Source organism: Emys orbicularis, chromosome 3 (genome assembly GCF_028017835.1).
Source record: "Emys orbicularis isolate rEmyOrb1 chromosome 3, rEmyOrb1.hap1, whole genome shotgun sequence".
In the NCBI taxonomy this organism is placed as follows: Eukaryota; Metazoa; Chordata; order Testudines; family Emydidae; genus Emys; species Emys orbicularis.
This window is the reverse complement of record NC_088685.1, coordinates 107,022,656-107,040,377: the sequence shown is the minus strand read 5'-3', so window position 1 is coordinate 107,040,377 and position 17,722 is coordinate 107,022,656. Positions and strand designations below refer to the sequence as shown.

Below are 17,722 nucleotides of genomic sequence, written 5' to 3'. Positions count from 1 at the left end.
CGTGACAGCAGAGCCTCCATTTAAGGCATGTCCTGAGGGATTGCTTAGGAAGCCCTGGCAGTGTTCCTCCAATGGAGCCCTGGTGTGAGGGATCTGGCACGGGGCATGCCAGAGACCCATTGTTGCTGAGGAGGTGTGGGGCCTCCGGGTGGTGAACCTGACCGTAGAATGGGTTTGGGTTTGGGGGCTGCCCCCATGGTGTCTTCCACACAGTGGAAGGGGGAACTTTTATAATCCCCACCTATCCTCTGAAACCTGGGGTGATGGTGCACCATTTAAAGTTGTCGAACCTGCCCCACTCTCATCCACAGCAGCTCCAGTCCTGTGGAGCTGACCTGGCTGCCTGCTCTGGCCTGTTGGCTCTCAGTACAGCATGCAGGCAGGGCATGCTGATCCCACTGTATTGCCTTCTCTGAGCTGGTCTGGGCTGTGGCAGGCCAAAAAGTGGTTGGAACAAGGCATGGGCAGCTTCCACCAGCTCTGCATCCTATGTCTGACAGAATGATCTGGGAGGGAAGCCTATGAGAGTTAGCTCACAAAGTCATCCTCCATTACTGTTCCCTGCCACAGGTTTTCCTGTGGGGCAGGTGGTTTGATGCTGAGGTATCTAAGTAAAGGAATGTTAATGTGGTATTGCAGATACCACACAGTGCTAACCGTGGATAATTTATTGCATTTTTAATGACAACCACGGTATTATTATCATTATCTTATTTATAATAGACATACTACTGTAGTGCCATAGGCCATGATCAATATATTGAGGCCCCATTGTGCTAGGTGAGGCGAGCAGGTGGTCAGTGGTAGCAAGTCTGGTGATATATAAAATACTATAACCTCAGTGCTCACTTAATGAGCAACTGTTCAATATCTTTTCTCCTCATTGTTCAATGAATTATTTACTGCACACTGCTCTAATTCTGCTCTTACAACAGAGTCATTAATTTCCTCATAGGCTTTTCTGTGGTGCTTATCACTTCAGTATGTGAGTGATTCAGAAATCTGTGAGATGTGGGGGTGCTGTTATCCCTTGTTACAGATGGGGAGCTGAGCCACAAAGATTAAGGTCAAAAGTATCTGCTGATTTTGAGTGCCCAATTTGAGACACGTAGGACCTGATTCTTCAGAGTAGTTAGCACTTTACATGTTCAAAGCACAGCTCCTGTTGATTTCAATTGGAGCTGTGAGTGGTCAGCTTTCTGCAAATCAAACCCCAGGGTCTCAAATCAGGCACCCAGAGACTGAGGCACACACAATTAGTGACCATCTGTGGAAAGTTTGGTTTAAGTGACTTGCTTAGCATCACATTGGAACTCTATGGCAGAATCAGGGGTAGAATCCAGTTCCCCGTCCGGGTTGCATTCAGCTGCCTTACTCATAAGACTGCCCTTTCTCTTCCTGCAATCCTCATCTCATTCACTAAACACCTTCAGTCTTCTGCAACAAATGAAGCAGGAGTCCTAAAGACAACAGTCTCCTTCACTACATAACCCTGATTTGTTCCCAGAGCAGGTCCACACTGTGCAGGTAACTGAACTTGGAGGGAGCATGCTCAGTTGCTCTGTGGGGATGGTGCATGCAGTCTGCTCAGTGCTAGGAGCTGTGAGAGGCTCAACCCTGCTCAGTGAGGATGGAATCTTCTAAGAAGTCTCTCCTGAGCATGAGTGAATTGTGATTTTTCAAAGGCTTGTAATTTGGCCAAATTTGGGTGTTTTCCCCCCCGTGGGAACAGCAACAGACACATCCCCAATGAAAGGGCCCCACTCCCTACCAAATTTCAAGCCCCTGCTCCAAGGCATGGGGGCACCGGAACATTAACACTTCAGAACAACAGCTTTGCCTTATCTTTGGGGACAGCTCAACTATTAGCTGAGGTTTTCAAAATATAATATATATCAGCCTCGGCTAGATCCCACCCAGGCTGCACAATTTCATCACAAATGGCTGAAGATTGGCAACGTTATAAGCACCTTAAAACAGGATATTGTGACAGGAAGGGTTGGGTAACCTAAATAATAGGTAGTGCGACCCGCTGTTTGTTTTTGAATTTTATTTTTATATATATATATATATATATATATATAAGAGAGACGGGGTGTGTGAAAGGGGGAGGGTAAGGGAAGGAAGGGAAAGGTGTAACCTTGTGTAAATACAGTAGGATATTTTTGATTTGTTCAGTAATGTGAATTTAGATCAGTAAACCTTGCTGACTCTTTGATATTTTGAGTTCATTGGCTGATTTATTTGTTACCTGGGTTCTCCTTGGAAGAATCTAGGACTCTTTTATGAGGAAATCTGGAGTGGAGACCATCAAAATCAGATACTGAGTCCTCCTATATGGACTTGTGGCACCCCAAGGCTTTATAAAGACTAAGGGGCTTATTCTTCCCTTATTCCACATATGAAATGCACAGTGATAATTTCATGTGTGATACAAGGTGAGAATGTACCTTTAAATCTGGACACCGAATGAAAGTGGGACATGATTTATAGGTCATTCCTGATATCTTTAATGTGCCCTGCTCTTTAATTGACTTTAAGTCTTGGGTCCAATTCTGTCCCCTTTCATGTCAATAGCAAAGCTCCCATTCGCTTCAGTGGGAGTAGAAACGCCCATACTGTGTATTTGTATTCATTGTACCATCAACACATGGTAAGATGATTTGATTACTGAAAATTCTCTGGGAAAACAGGTTTAATAACTTGTTTTAGGGTTATGCCATCTGTCACACACGGCACCATGTGTAGTCAGAGAGCTGCTGTCTTTGACAAATTTACATCAGAAACACTGAAATAATCATAGATATGCCTCAAGAGAGCCAGCAGGAGGATTGCAGAAAGCTGAAGTGAATCATAATGTGAGTGAACCCATAGGGAGAGTAGTTCCTATTACCAAGACTGTTGGCAACTTTTCCCTCAGATGAAAATAAAAAGCTAAATTTGGGGGGTTCTGGCTGTGCTGGTTGGCTGTGCACTAGCAGATTCTCTCAGCCCATAAGGCAAAGCATTGCAAGTTAATGAAGACTCCTCCTCCTGTGCAGATTCCCCCTTTCCTCCGGCGAGATCCTGGAGATAGCTGATAGTTAGGAGATCCCTCTAGAAGGTATGCTGTCAGGGACCCAAGAGGTTGGGAGACCGTGGTTGAGGTTGCCTCTTGCCTGGGGTGAATCCTCCTAAATTTGTGGGTTTGTTGGGAGGAACCCCTACCCCCTTCCCTAGGATGTCAGTTCCTACATTGACACACAGCATGCCAAATAAACTATTTTTTTCTTTATTTAGAACATGGTAGTGCCCACATTGTGTGATGTGCTTTCAATCACATAAGAAGACATGATCTCTGAATCAGATTGTACCGAGTTTCCATTCCCTCTATGCAGGAACAACCTGTGTGAAGGATAAAGAGGCTTTATATGTGATGTGAATAATGAAAGGAATGTAGATTTTCTTTCCTCCTTCTAACATTCAGAATGTAATTAAAGTGAATACCAGGAACTTTTATTGTATCTTAAAGAAACAGAGTAGGGGCTTTTTTTTTTTTTTTTTAAAGGGATGAAAAAGCAAGACAAAAAGGAGTGTTGGATACAGACACTTCTAGCTGTGAGCAACACAAAGTCTTCTGATAGTTTGCATAGTTCTAGGTACTAGATTTAATCTGAAAAATGCTCAGAGAATAAGCCTTGAAGGTTGTGTAGTAGTAGGCAGTGAGCTGTGAAAGGATATTATAAAAAGACATCACTTAAAACACTTGAATGAATCACTTGTTTAGTCACTAGGCAATAAACATTTGCTCACACATTACTGACTCCTCCTAGTGCTTCCATTTTCTAATTAGTCTGACTGGTTTGATGAAATACACCCTGTTTTACAGCAATATGGATAATCTCTTAATAAGAGGCCTGATTCTGCAAGGTGTTGAAAATTTTGGCCCCAGTCTAGCAAAGCATTTATGCATGTGCATATCTTTGTATGTGTGTAGTCCCACTGACTTCAGTAATGATGGGATTCTAAATAGAGCTGATTGGAAAGCTTCCCAGAAGAAGAGCTCTGTGTAAGCTCACAAGCTTGTCTCTCTCACCAACAGAAGCTGGTCTAATAAAAGATTTTACCTCACCCACCTTGTCTCTCTGATTGGAAAATGGAATTTTAGTCCAATTGTATTGTCGGGGTGCCATTTCTACCCATTTTAACGGCTCCTTTACAATGCCAGAGTGGCAAAGAAAGGGCACTTGTGTAATTGAGAACTGGGCCTTGTGTCGTATTCATGTCAGTAGTGACAAGGCGGGTGACCAGGCAATATCTTTTATTGGACCAACTTCTGTTGGTGATAGAGAGAAGCTTTCGAGCTTACACAGAGCTCTTCTTCAGGTCTAACAATTTTCTGTATTCTTTGCTTGCTTCTTTCTTGAGGGCCAGAAAGTAAATTTATATTTCATTTCAAGGCAGTGCAAGTTGAACAGTTTTTTTGTTTGTTTTGTTTTGTTTTGTTTTTAACAGTAAAAATGTGTGTGACTACAAGTTTGCTTGCTTTATTATTCCATTCAAAATTATATTCGTGCAAAAAAGTGAGTTCAGGATTGGGTTCTCAAGAACTGTTGATCAAAAATGAATGAAAAGCACTCAGATACACTAAAGAAAGAGCAGCTTTCCTGTTTGTAAGGTTATGAAGGGGTTAGTACTCTATTTCTGGAGGTGATCCAAGAATCATACCAGAATGAGCTTTTGAGTCTTGTGGGTTTCAAAAGCTGAAAAACATCCTTTTCCAGTGTTGTTTTTTATTTAAAAACTCTGCTTGACAATGTCCCAGAGGTCTCAGAATCTTCCCCACAAGCTAGTCACAGTTTTATTTTTATTTAATTTTTTTTGGTTAATTCTCTGAATAAACATCAGGAAGTAAAATACCCTAAGAATAAATTGCCAGCCACATAAGCCTTTCTCCTAGTTTTGTCTCCCCAACACTCTTCCTAAGAAAAGACAGTTAATTAGAAGTAGGATGTACCTTCACTTCCTGTGTTGGCCATAGGCCAGTTGCTGCCTTTCCTTCTCCCATAACTGGAGCAGAGGGAGGGGAAAGGTTAACCGTTATGCCTGGCTAACCTCTTTTCCTCTCTTCATTTATGGCTGTTGGGCTAAAGCACCCCACCTTTCCAAGAGGGTACGTCCATTAGCATTATGGGTATGTCTGCACTGCAGTCGCTGGGTGCGATTGTAGCTCTCTGGTGAATAAAAGCCATTTCGGCTTCCGCTTGTTGTACTCCTTGGCTGCTCCTCAGTGGTGGAGCTAATAGGGAGAACAAGACAGTGACCCCCTTCCCGCCCCCGTGGCCTTTAGGTGTGTATGTGATGTCTTGTCACCTGAGAACAGAGGCTCCTGTTACACAGGGATCGGTGTGACTCCCTGCTCAGGGCACTGCAACATGGTGCAAGGGATCACATGTCACAATGCCACTCACTCAAATTTGGCCTGGCCACCACTCCATCATGACAGGGGGCAGCCGGGCCAACCTGAGTGGCGCTGTGACCCTGTGTGCCAAGCAGCAATGGCCAGAGTGGGGAGCTAGCCCATGGGGCGGGAACTACTGCTGCTGGGTGAGTGCAGGGCAGGCTTACTATCTGGCACACCCCTCCCCTTCTCCCTTTACCCTTGAGCCTCCCTTCTGCACTGGCCTGGGATTAGGGTTGTGGTTCCGGGTGCAGAAGGTGCTGCTGTGGGTGGTCGGTGCCCTCTCGATGGGGCAAGGAGGAGGCAGCAGCAGCAGCAGAGGAATGCAGCCACCCCCAATAATGACCCATCACCCCTAGGTTGCAAAACTTTGCTCGCCACTGCTGCTGATTAAATATTGTAAGGCCCTGGTCCTGCAATTCATTGTTCATGGGTGCACCACTGCCCTGCTGTGCCCATGCACAGTGAAATGCAGGATCATGACCTAAGTGTTCAGCTAGGGGGTTTGTAGTTGTATGGAGGTTTCTAGATTCATCCCATGTAAACCCCTACCAGGGTGGATTTGATTAAATCATGATTTAAATCACTAGTCAGGAAGACTCAATTTAATCATGGTTTTCTACATACAAGTGCATTCTTGTTGGTTGTTATAACCTTAATACATATTCTTCACAACTCAGAGATAGATGTAGGTTTCATTTTTAGAAGGTACACACTACACATTTTTAAACAGTGATTTATTTTGAAAACTTTTCGATTAGTTTTACAGCTATATCAGAAAATGAATGATTGTTTGGTTATTTTATTTACCAAAGGTAATTGAAGCAGATATTTATGACGTCATTGGGAGGCGAACTATCTCCAGTTCAACAGGTTAATCATTAATATTTGGAGGATTTTCTTGCCAGGCTGTATTAGGAGGAGAACATCAACAGACAGACATTTAAACTGTTTTATTTAACTGAAGCAACAACGTTAAGTATTCTGGATTTTTTTCTTCAACAGCAAACATATAATATTTTAACAAAACAAGCACATTTCCCTCGCTTTTCACATTTATCTCCAGACTTCTTCTCCTTGTCCAGATCTATTCCGCCCCCAACAATCTTCTATTCATTTAACTTTTTGAAACTTTGCACTTTTAGAGAGAGGTAAGGAATTGACTCTGTGTACACAAATTTGCAGAGGGACAATAGAGTTGAGGTCTGTTATTTTTCACTTCTATCTATTATGTATTTATTTAAAAACATTTTTGCTGTTAACAAAAATGTTACCTCTGGAGATATAAATCCACAGTCTGAGAACTGCAAAACTATCTCTGATGGTATCTTCTAGACTGAGCACTGAATCCCATTGGATAGATAGAAAGATTAACCTAAAATAATCTATACAGAAGCCTGTGGAACTCCATAAAATTGGGTCCCTAATCCATGAACTATTTGAACTCATTTACAAAACTTTTATTAAACATTACATGACTATATTGTCTCATACTATAGCATTAGAATTTATAATCCCTATTCCATGATGAGATACATTATAGCTCAAAGATATCTTAATTAAAACTATCTTTAGATACATTTTCCTCAAAAAGCATTTTATCAAAAAAATCCAATTTAAATAAAAACCGATTTAAAAAAAATAAATCATTGATTTTTATCCACCCTGACCCCTACACATCACAGAACCCCTCTCAGGCTCTCAGTTAGGGTCAGAAGTGGAGCCAGGGGCCTTGCACAAGCCATCTGAATTGGGTGTGACTTTCACTCTAAGTGAATTTAAACTTTGTACACCTCTACCTCGAGATAACGCTGTCCTCGGGAGCCAAAAATCTTACCACATTATAGGTGAAACCGCGTTATATTGAACTTGCTGTGATCCGCTGGAGTGCGCAGTCCTGCCCCCACCCCCCCCCGGAGCGCTGCTTTACCGCGTTATAGCCGAATTTCTGTTATCTCGGCTTGCGTTATATCAGGGTAGAGGTGTACTTAGCAAGTCTGGGACGAAAAGTTAAATATTTCCAGACTGCCTAGAAGGTCACTTAGTTTAAGATTGTAAATGAAGGGCAAAAAAGTAGAAAAAAAATCTATTTGCTAAATTTTGTTTTTCAGAAGGAACAGTGCTGGATGTTGAGAGTAAGAATGGTCATGTGGTTCAGATATTGGCTTGTAATTCGGGAGAGCTTCTGCAACTGACTTCTTGTGTGACCTTGGGCAAATCACTTTATTGCTCTGTACCTTCATTCTTTGTTGACTAGAGATAATAATCCTAGAAAGCAGGGTGGTCTGGTTGTTAGCTTATTGGTCTGGGAGTAGTCCAGGTTCAGCACTGAACTCACCTGTGTATGTCTGTTTCCCCTCCCCTCTTTTGTCTCTCTGGTCTATTTAGATTGTAAAGTGCTTGGGGTAAGGCCTGTCTCAGGGCTGGTCTACACTGGGGGGGGGGATTGATCTAAGATACGCAACTTCAGCTACGCGAATAGCATAGCTGAAGTCGAAGTATCTAAGATCGAATTACCTGGGGGTCCACACGGCGCGGGATCGACGGCTGCGGCTCCCCCGTCGACTGCGCTACCGTCGCTCGCTCCGGTGGAGTTCCGGAGTCGACGGGGAGCGCGTTCGGGGATCGATATATCGCGTCTCGTTAAGACTCGATATATTGATCCCCGATAGATCGATTACTACCCGCCGATCCGTAGTGTGATTACTACCCGCCGAGGGTAGTGAAGACGTACCCTCAGACTGTGTTTGTGCAGTGCCTCACACATTGGGACCCCACCTGGAAAATACTTAGTACTAATAATAATGTCTAGTAAGGTATTGGATACTTTTTCAGCAGCCCAACTTAGTCAGTCAGTCTCTCTCTTAGGGTTTTCTAGAGTCCACCATCGTACCATCTGCCTCATGCCATTTCTCAATATAATGGGCTAAATTTTCAAACATAATTTCCTAAACTGTGTTTACAAACCAGAGTTTATGTACACACAACACAGATTTATACAGATAAAACTAGCAATTTAATGTTCAGAAACATGTCTTTTTCAGAGTCACTGCTTCCCAGGATAATCTGCTGAACATCTGCTCCCAGTGTGACACGGTGGCCAAAAGGGCTCATGCAATCCTTGGATGCATAAACAGGGGAATCTTGAGTAGGAGTAGAGAGGTTCTGTTGGTCACTCGTGTGATCATTGCTGGAATATTGTGTCCAGTTCTGGTGTCCCCAGTTCAAGAAGAATGTTGATAAATTGGAGAGGGTTCAGAGAACAGCTACTAGAAGCATTTAAGTATTACAAAACATGCCTTATAGTGATATACTATTACTCAAGGAGCTCAATCCTTTTAGCTCAACAAAGAGAAGGTTAAGGGGTGCGTTGACTGCAGTCTGTAAGTACTTGGGGAACAAATATTTGATAACAGGGTCTTCAATCTAGCAGAGAAAGGTATGACACGATCCAGTGACTAGAAGTTGAAGCTAAACAAATTGAGATTGGAAATAAGGTGTAAATTTTTAACAGAGAATAGTTTACCATTGGAAGAACGTACCAAGGGTCATAGTGGATTCTCTATCACTGGCAATTTTTAAATCAAGATGGGATATTTTCTAAAAGATCTGCTGTAGGCATGATTTTGAGGAAGTTCCATGGCCTGTGTTCTACAGGAGGTCAGACTAGATGATCACAGTGGTCTCTTCTGGGCTTGGAATCTATGAACCCAAGAAAATTGAGCTTTTGTCATTCTTCTACAGCCTGGGGCCCATTTTACCAGAGAGGGTATATGTGATCTGACATCTCCTTTCCTTCCACTGCTGAAGAAGGAGAGCGGGCTGGCCTGTGAGCCACTAAACCTTGGAAAGCGTTTGTGGCACAAAATTGCAGGAACCCATGCAGTTTACTTCGTAAAGGTGGCCCTGCTGCTTTGATGTCCAATTCACTAGTTAAAGGAATACAAACTTGGAGTGAAATCCTGGTCCCATTGGAGTCCCTTGGTGGTCTTTCAGAAATGCAGACATTCAACATGCTTATCTATGCACACATGTTTCTTTGGTGCATGTGGCATACAGCAGTAGTTCTCAACTGGGGGGTCTGCGTCTCCCTGCGGGGTCTGTGAGCCCTTTCAGGGGGGCCATAGGCCCTGTGTCTGAAACCCCTCAGGTTCCCTGAGCCCTGGCGCCCCTCTCCCCCGGGGCTGAAGTTGGGAGCGACGCGGGGCTGAAGCCAGGTGCCCAGGGGCCCCCCGACCCGATCTGAAGCCCCAAGCCCCGGCGATTGCATGGGCAGAAGCCCTGAGACCATGGCAGAGTTGGGGGGGGCACAAGGGTGTTGGTCCCCCAAATTGCAGTGCCTTACCCAGAGAGGGGCAGTCCCGGGGGGCAGCTCCACCCCCCACCTTCTCTTCTCCTCCAGCCCCCCTTAGGCCCTGTACTCTGGCCAGGTCATAGGTGGGAAGCCAGAGCCAAGCAGTGTGCGGCAGCTGCTCCTCTGGCTGGTGGTGCCATGGAGTGGGCAGCCGTGGCATTCCCCCAACTGCTGCTGGTGCCGGGGGGTTGTGGCTGCTCCTCAGCTTCCAGCCCCCCTTGACTGCTTATGCAGCCAGTAAGAGCTGCCTGGGTGTGGGGACCCAGTTCCGGGGCCGGCAGAGCCCTCAGGGAGCAGCCACTGCAGGGGGAGCCCTCCCAGCACACAGCCCCTACCCTACCCCTCTCCCTGCACTCTGAGCTACCTCCCTGCCCACACACTGCCCCTAACTACCCCCGCCCTGCAACCTGAGATACCTCACAAGCCTGCACACAGCCCCTAGCTACCCCTCTCCCTGCACCCTGAGCTACCCCCCTGCCCACACACAGCCCCTAGTTACACCCTCCCTGCACCGTGAGCTACCCCCCTGCCCACACACAGCCCCTAGATACCCCCCTCCCTGCACCCTGAGTGGTTTTCAAACGTTTTGAGCTGAGTCCCCCACCTTTGAGATATAATTTTTGGTTGTGCCTGCCATTCCCCACAACCCAGACAGGCTGGGTGGCCTGCTGAGGTGAGTCAGGGGGTGGAGGTGGCACTCCCTCCCTGGGGCCTGCTGTGTGGTATCTGGCCAGAGCCCCGCCAGCTCTTGCCCCCCGCAAAATAGAGGTCAAATTATGCCTATGCCTAAGGGTCCCCGCCCGGCCCAGATCTCCGAGTCCCCCGCCCCAATCACCCCCACTGGGTCCTGGAGGTTTTATAGCATGTTGAGGGGGACCTAGAAAGAAAAAGGTTGAGAACCCCTGGCATATAGTACACATTCTGCATACTAGTATTACTATAAGGAGCCTCCCTCTCAACTTGGAAGGCAAATTTAGATGAGCCTGATTAAAAAATAGCTTTCATCCATTGATATATGTAGATATAATATGCAACACAGAAGGAAATTTTAATTCTTGATGTCAAAAGCTTAGTGTGCTAAACTATTTTAGTAATTTTCCAGTCCATAGGAGGTTATCTTCACATAATTATCTCAAGATAATGCAAATGGCTTACAATGTTCATGGCTTGTAACATCTATGGGGCTGACTTAAACTGTGTACCAAGTCCTCAGAGGGTTATACTGCTGCCTTTTCAATATAAGTCATTTTGAAAACAATCCACCTCGCTCTCCACTTTAGAATTAAGCTGATGGTCTGGGGATGCATGGGGCACGCTGTCAGGCTACTAAAGTAGTTAGAAGAATCTTTCTGATAAGTTAATATGCTGACTATTGTAAGGTGAGAGTGAAGCCCTTAAAAGGACCCATTTTATGAAAACAATTCAGAAATCAAAAAGAATATATTTCAGGTGGCCTCATCTTCCATCTGAAAATTAAATTGCATAATCCTAAACCATTTAGGAGAAATCCTGACCCAGTTGAAGTCAATGGCAGAATTCCCATTGACTTCAATAGGGCCAGGATTTCACTCTTTGCGATTAACTATTTCTAACTTGAGGCCTATAAATATAGAAATAACTGTCTTAACTATTGCATCGTGTTTTCACAGATGTGCACTGGTAACTACATATTTGTTCCATATATGATAACCCCACATAACAAAGTGTACTGCTGTGATAGCAGTTTTATGAAGGGATTAACAGAGCTAATGCAGCCCAGTTTTGAATTGCTCCTTGGGCCAATATGTTTACCTTTGGTGGATCGCTTCATTCAACTCTTGAAGGTGGCACAGGCCAGTTCAAGGTAAGATCTCCTCTCATCTCCTCCCATGAAACACACACATTTTTACGGATGAGTTTGATATTGGTGGTAGGTTTCCTCAGGGAGATGTTAAAATTCTATAGCATTTTCCATGGAATAATTTGAATTGAATGAAAGTAACTATTTTTAAAAGTATTCTAAAACTATTATTTTAACTATTTTAAAAAATATTTATTTTATTTATTCGTATTGAATTATAAGCTAGGGCCCCACTGTACTAAGGTACTGCACAAACGCATAACATAAGACGGTCCTTGCCCCAAATGTCTAAAACAATGTGTTTAATTGTAGCCAATATTTCCGGGAGTCCATTCTTAATGATATCAGGAAGGCCCGCAACCTGTACACAGGCAAAGAGCTAGCTGCAGAGCTGGCAAGGATACGACAGCGAGTGGATAATATTGAACTCTTGTCTGCGGACATCATAATAAATTTGCTGCTGTCCTACAGAGACATTCAGGTATGACCTTGCTGTTCAGAAATAATACGTTGTTTCAATTCTTCTTCTTCTGCAATGTAAAAGATATAGACACTATTAAAATTAATGACATTTTTTTTTGACTGATGCTTTGTTGCTTTATTTTGCAGTTATAGTGTGTGCATCTACTCACTTGGCAGGGGTTAATAACAGACTGCTTGTTGTGTTATATATGTTGCTTCTTTACAATTAATTATATGCTTGATCATAGGTTAATGATGGTTTTTAAATGTATATCTGTAGATGAAGTGATACTATCTCTTAAGTTCATGAGCCTCTGGGGTATTATGACTTTTTTTTTTTAAAGATTGAGGGACGAATAATAATTAAATTCAATTATACAGTAACCTTCACTAAGAGCCCGAGGGTACTTTATAATTCAAACACAATTAACCGCATAATATGTCTGTCTTAATGTGAAAGATAATACAGATTCACCCTCTGAAGCCAATTTCACAGCAGTGGGACATAAATGCTAAAAGCTCCAGTTCTGTGGAAGAATATATGAATCTATATTTATGTAGTTCAGCAGACATGACTTCACTGATTTTCAGGTTAAGTGCCATGTCCCCTTATAATAAGAGGTGGAGTACGACACCAATCATAACATGAGATTGAAGAAATTGAAATCCATAAAGCCTATTATGAATTCATAATAGATCTCTCTGTATGAAATTGCAAATCCATAATTTATAAGCAGAGTTTATATAGACATTTCTGGCAGCAAGCACTGACAACTTCATTATTCTCCCCTTCTCTTGGAAGGATTATGATTCCATTGTGAAATTGGTGGAAACTTTAGAAAAGCTGCCTACCTTTGACTTGGCCTCCCATCACCATGTGAAGTTTCATTATGCATTTGCACTAAACAGGTAAGAATAATTTTTCTCCTCTGTGAGAAATCTGAAATAATAATCTGATTTATTGTTTTACTTCAAACTCTCCACAGGGCATGGTGATCCCATTGCAAGACCCCCTTCTGGAATCTTCTCACACTGGTCTTAGTCCCATATATTGCACTGAAGCATTTTCAGGACTCTCTGAATTTCATTTTCAACTAAATGTCCTTCCCCTTCTGTGCCCTCAAATTCCATTTCACCCTTCTTCATTCTTCCTCCTTCAGTGTGGGAGTTCAGTTTGTCTTACCATGTGTGTAAATCAGCATTTAACTTTGCTTTCCACACCTGATTTTGTACAAACAGAAAATATGAGGTGGGACAAAGGCCAAGTAAATGTTCCGTAAAATGCACTCAAATTAATAAGCAGCATAATTTTGTCAGGGTGCTGGAGGTACAGCATGGTAGCAATCCCACTGGTTTAGACAGCCTCGTGTCTAAATATTATCTATTCCCATGTCAGGGGACAGAAGGATAAGTAATGCTAATGGGGTGCAAAAAGTAAACCCTCCTGTCACCTTAAGCAAAGCAAAACATCAGACAGAAGATTTAGTTCATTTTTAAAAATTTCTTTTCATCTCCCTCGCACTGTTTGCTAGCTCATAGATAATATGCCATCTGCTGTGCTATATATGGCTTTTACGGGTTAAACAGGAAACTAAGATTTTTTGCATGACAGTCCAGAAAAATACTGGCCACTGAACAAGACATTAAAATGGTATTTTCAAAAGAGCTCAGCAAGGAACTCTGCTCCCTTGCTCTGCTGTCATTCAGGTCAATGGGAGTTGTACCATTGACTTCCATGAGAACAGAGTTAGGCCAACTATGAGCATTTTTTGAATATCTCACATGAAATATAGAAAATCTCATAACAATAAAGGCTAAGATCAGCCTTTATTATCAGAGAAAAGCAACAAGCTTTGAACACCATGTATTCCCCCATCAAAGAGATTCAGAACTGTCCATCTATTAAAATAATTGTGAGAAGATATTATAGGTGACAAGCTGAAAAATTAGGGACAATTATTTTTGTAGGAAATGAATGCTGTCTAGCATTGTTTAGCCTGAGGAAAAGATCCAGGCCCTCTCAGGCAGACCCTTATGGCCATGCACGCTCCATTGACTATAATGGGACTCCTCACAGTTGTTAGGATCTACCTTTGCAGTTCTGATTGCAGGATGGAGCCTTAGAAGATATCTGACATACTTTTTGAACAGTAGCTAGAAAGGTGTTTAGATATAATTTCACCTTTTTTCTTTCTCCAGATTGTAAATTCAACTGGAATTAGTGGTAGCCATGAATATGGTCACGCTTTATTGTGTGTGCTTAAGTCAGTGAGGAGGGTTCTGCTCATGCTCAGTGTTAACGTTCTCCCTTTAGGGAGATTCATGTTATGAGGTGTTTCCTCTTATAAGCCTAGTCTGAATGGTGACTGTGAGATTTCTGGAAGTGTTACTTAATATTTGTGCAAGTAGCAATGATGTTGACTGTGGAAGAAACAGCGTCCTTCACGTCTAGTCTAGAAATGAGGTGTTAAGTGTTGGTCGCTATTAAGAAGGAGCTCCTGGTCAGAATCAATCAGAAACAAGTTTTTAGGAGGGTGTGGATCGTGGAAGAAAGAACCAAAGGAAAAACACAGTGGAGACCTCTGTCTGAGGAGAGCAATGAAAGCATAAAATGGTTAATTTCTCAACACAAAATATTCTCATGCTTTGTTGATTTTGCTCATTGTCCTATGAAGTCCAAGTTATAGACAGTCAACCAGGTCAGACTAATAGCCAGCCACTGAGAAATCTAGAGGGGTTATCCAGCCCAGTTCCCACTCTGAGAATGAACAGTTATATAATGGAGCTCAGCCAAAAGTGATGAAGTGGCCAAACACATCCCCCTTTCTCTTTACACCAGTGGTGATCATGAGAAGATGGGATGAGGAATGCTCTGAACAATTGGTCAAGTCCTGCTGCTGACAGGTCAAAACAGCAATGCAGACATAAACTGCCCACAACCATCAGTCAGAGACAGGAGCCTCCAACTGCTCATCAGCAGTAAGCAGAGATGGGAGAGTCTGCACAAAACAACAAAAAGGGAAACCAACCGCTGTTCCATCCTGGAACCACTTATGGAGTTTACAACAGCCATAGAGCTATGGCAGTGTACCCACTCTGGCTGACCCAAATGAAGGGGGAGACAGGTGGGCTGAAATTTGGAATAGGGGTGCTTGGGAGGTGGAGAATCTGTGTAGTTTCTGTGCACAGATCAGAGTTTATTTATTTGCTTTCTTACCAGGTCAATACAATTGTATAGGTTGGCTGAGTGCACAGTGGTGTATAGCCGACTGTACTTATGTGCTCCAGAAAGTTGTATATATTGTCTGCTGAAACGCAGTTCATTGTTTTGCAGATATTTTTTCTTCTTTGAACACTTAGACATCACTTAGTTCCATTTAATTTAAACATATCCTGCTGTGTAGCTTTCTTTTTCAGCCACATTTCATGAGCTCTTGTGAGTACCATGGAGGAAGCAGATTTGGTGTCCAGTGCCAAATCCTATACTAAGCAGCTTGACGGTTGCTTCAAGTCAGTGGTTTGCATTGCAGGGACAATGTGCTTTTTGGCTAGCTCACCTTATCAGGAGTTTGCACAGCTGCTATAGAAAGGGAGCTTGTGTGAAAAATGATTGTTGATGTATTTTTATATTTGTTTTGTTTTTGCAGATTTAGCTGATGCAGTTTTGAGAAGCCATTCAACACCTGCTTTGGCTTTTAAAAAAAAAAAAATCCTAAAAATACAGAGTTCAAGTGATTAGCTTAAAGGGGGAGAAACTTTTTAGTTTTGAACTAACCCAATCAATATTTTTTAAGTTCTGTTCACAAGCCTAAAGTCCTTAGTCTCTAAACTTCTAACATTGAGAAAACAGAGCTCTGTGATATATGTGGCTTTTAAGAAATATCTCTCCGATGTGAGAATAATATTTTGAAGGTCACTTGCAATAAGTCCTTATCTAGATATCAAGGCAAAACTTGGGAGTGATGTGGCTTGCATGAACATGACCCGTTGTATTTGAAAGTCCACTATCCTTTTTTCTTTCTCGGTGTTCTTTGTGGGCCTAATTTCTTACTTGAGCAAAACTCCCATCCTAGTGGTGAAGGCCTTAAAAAAAATTGCATGATTCTTTAGTTAACAGACTGCTGAAGCAATCTAACTGTTCTGATCTGCACATGCTTTTCTTTGGACTCAGTTGCATTTGTAGTTAAAAATTAACCTGTGACATAGCTGAAAGTATGATCTGCTTCCCTCTATTGATCTCTTATGTTTGATGCAAATCCCAACCATGCAGATTCAAAGTCAGGATACAATTCACAAAGGCAAGAATATTCCCTTATTACATCTCCATTTAAGTAGAGATTGTTTTATGATGGGTTTCAGAGTAGCAGCCGTGTTAGTCTGTATCCACAAAAAGAACAGGAGTACTTGTGGCACCTTAGAGACTAAGGTGCCACAAGTACTCCTGTTCTGTTTTATGATGGTCCCAATCCTGCTCGCATTGAAGCCTATGGGATTTTTGCCAGTTGACTTTAATGGACGCATCATAGAAATGTAGGGCTGGAGGGGACCTCAAAAGGTTGTCATGTCCAGCTCCCTGCACTGAGGCTGGACCATGTAAACCTAGACATCTACACAGTTCTCCAAAAACCAAACAAATGGGCAAAACCAAAGAAGACTGAGAATATTCTGTGCTGAGAAATGAACCATTTTGCTATTTCATTGCAGAATTAAGTCATATTTAAACAAATTTTAAAACTTTGATAGTGAAGATTAGTATCCAAACCATGAGTCATCAGGAAGTATCTAATGCTCATAGTATGTTGTGTACTCATAGGAAATATTTTTCTTGAGCTATATTATCCCATAGTCCTTTTGTTTTTATTTTCCTGGGAATTTGATGTGTTTTGGGTATTCATTTTATGCCCGAAAGATAGAGGGGGACAAGAGACCTTACAATCCAAATTAAAAATAATTGTTTCCCTCCTAATACATTAAAGAGCGTGCACTTGCTTAGTGTTTCTTATCATGCAATCTGAGAACTGCAGCTGTTTTTTGTTTTTTGCTTTTGTTTTTTCTCATAAAATAATAGTTGGATCAAAGTGGTATGTTGTTGGAGAGAGTTTATAAAATGATACAAAAAAGTGGCCCTCCCTAAAGGGGAAAAAGGTCCATAGCCTGGTTCTGAGAGATGTGTTTCACCAGCCAAAAATGTATGTGCGTATCAATGCAGTGTAAGAAAATCTTGGGAAGTTCTTCCCTACTACTCTAGTGGTTTTAAGTGGAAATATTCATCTGTGTATTTTTTTAATAGGCGAAATCTACCCGGAGATAGACAGAAAGCTTTAGAAATTATGATACCCCTGGTACAACATGAAACTCAGGTAGCTTCAGATATGTACTGCCTGGTGGGACGAATCTACAAAGATATGTTTTTGGACTCTGGCTTTACAGACATAGAAAGCAGAGACAGTGGGACATCCTGGTAAGTGTTCTTGCTCTTTGTCTCTCTTTGGATTAAAAAAACCAAATCTTACTTAAGGCTTAATTTTTCACAAAGAAGGTATTACAGCACTAACCCCAATCATTTACAATTCTAAAATGACCATATTAAAGCTCTTATTCTATCACATGAGCATAGTTTATTCAT

General features: G+C 42.4%; 1 protein-coding gene across 1 annotated transcript in view; it reads left to right on the top strand.

Annotated features, from left to right (window-relative positions):
- MAP3K5 (mitogen-activated protein kinase kinase kinase 5) overlaps window positions 1-17,722 on the top strand; it is a 154,317-nt gene that overhangs the window by 63,976 nt on the left and 72,619 nt on the right. Inside the window, exons 4-7 of the mRNA XM_065400534.1 lie at window positions 11,444-11,637; window positions 11,947-12,115; window positions 12,899-13,005; window positions 17,387-17,557. Coding sequence (XP_065256606.1) covers window positions 11,444-11,637; window positions 11,947-12,115; window positions 12,899-13,005; window positions 17,387-17,557 — 641 coding nt within the window. The remainder of the gene's footprint in view (window positions 1-11,443; window positions 11,638-11,946; window positions 12,116-12,898; window positions 13,006-17,386; window positions 17,558-17,722) is intronic.